At 47.7% G+C, this 1,110-nt stretch overlaps 1 protein-coding gene across 3 annotated transcripts in view; it reads right to left on the minus strand.

Moving 5' to 3' along the window:
• Positions 1 to 1,110, minus strand: part of KDM5A (lysine demethylase 5A) — a 92,934-nt gene that overhangs the window by 42,680 nt on the left and 49,144 nt on the right. For all 3 annotated transcript variants that reach the window (XM_019515511.1, XM_019515510.1, XM_019515509.1), the window contains one exon: positions 619 to 781. In XM_019515511.1, the coding sequence (XP_019371056.1) occupies positions 619 to 781 (163 nt within the window). The remainder of the gene's footprint in view (positions 1 to 618; positions 782 to 1,110) is intronic.

Here is a 1,110-nt window from a genome sequence, read left to right on the forward strand (position 1 = left end):
AAGAGAGAGAGCAAGTTTCAGATGGTCCAGCTTCTCTCTCTCTGAGTTTTCATCATGGCTATTGCTCCTCCTCCTGGGCAGTCCTTTTTTATATCTATCTACCTACCTATCTACCTATCTTATGATCTCATTTACCTGGTCCAACGGAGACCAGCACCCGTTAGCTGCCAGCCAACCAATTTGAAATGCATCACTGGATGCCAGGTAGACTGGCAGGGTCTCTAGCACCCTCCCAGTCAGGTCAGAATTGCTTAGAACAATAGGGAGTGTAAGCTCCTCACCCAGGTATGTGATGCCAGTCATGTAGGCAGAGGGAGCAGGCTTCCCTCCTCCCTCAGGAATGTATCCAACTCAGGTTACAACTCAGTGTCACCTCAAAGAGGGATGTCTGCCCTCTGCAGGGACCAAATTAACCAAATTGTCACAGCCAAACTGTCACAGCCTACGCCACTTATGGCATGAGTGTCACAGGTTGGCAAGCCGTGCTCTAAATGAGCTAAGCCAGAATGTACTCCCCAGCTGAGTCCTTAAGTTCCATTCCAAACCATTATTAAACAATCCTGTCACAAAACTGTCTATGTAGAACATATATGGATAAAGTTCTTCTGTCCTACTCACAGGCACACCATGCTCCATTAGCACATTGGGGTTCATGATGGTGACCAGCTGATGCAGGAGATCAGGCTGAGATTCAAAGAGCTCAGGGGCCAACTCTTTCATCACCTCCTCTAGTTGTTCTGCTGCGTGAGAGGGCACTCCATACCACGTCTTTGGCTCTCCCCTGGCAGAAAATATAATCAACAGTAATGCATACTGAAGGAAAGTCAGCAAACCATCCTGCTGTCAGGTAAGCTCCACAGAATCTTCACCCACTTTGCTCCCCTTCAAACCAAGACATTCTGCAAGTGGGCACAAACATCCCCAAATCAGAGGTCATTATTTATTGGATAACATGACTGAAGCATACTAATTTGACAATTAAATTAATTACTCTAGAACAGTGGTGCTCAAACTTTTTGGCCAGATGGGCAGTGCACAATCCCTCTCTGGGCTAGATCTGACAGGGCCTCATCTGACTGTGCAGAGAAGGGTGGGGGGGAAGGGGGGGGC

The sequence above is a fragment of the Gavialis gangeticus genome, unplaced genomic scaffold (genome assembly GCF_001723915.1).
Source record: "Gavialis gangeticus isolate Ggan-Ray unplaced genomic scaffold, GavGan_comp1, whole genome shotgun sequence".
Lineage (NCBI taxonomy): Eukaryota > Metazoa > Chordata > Crocodylia > Gavialidae > Gavialis > Gavialis gangeticus.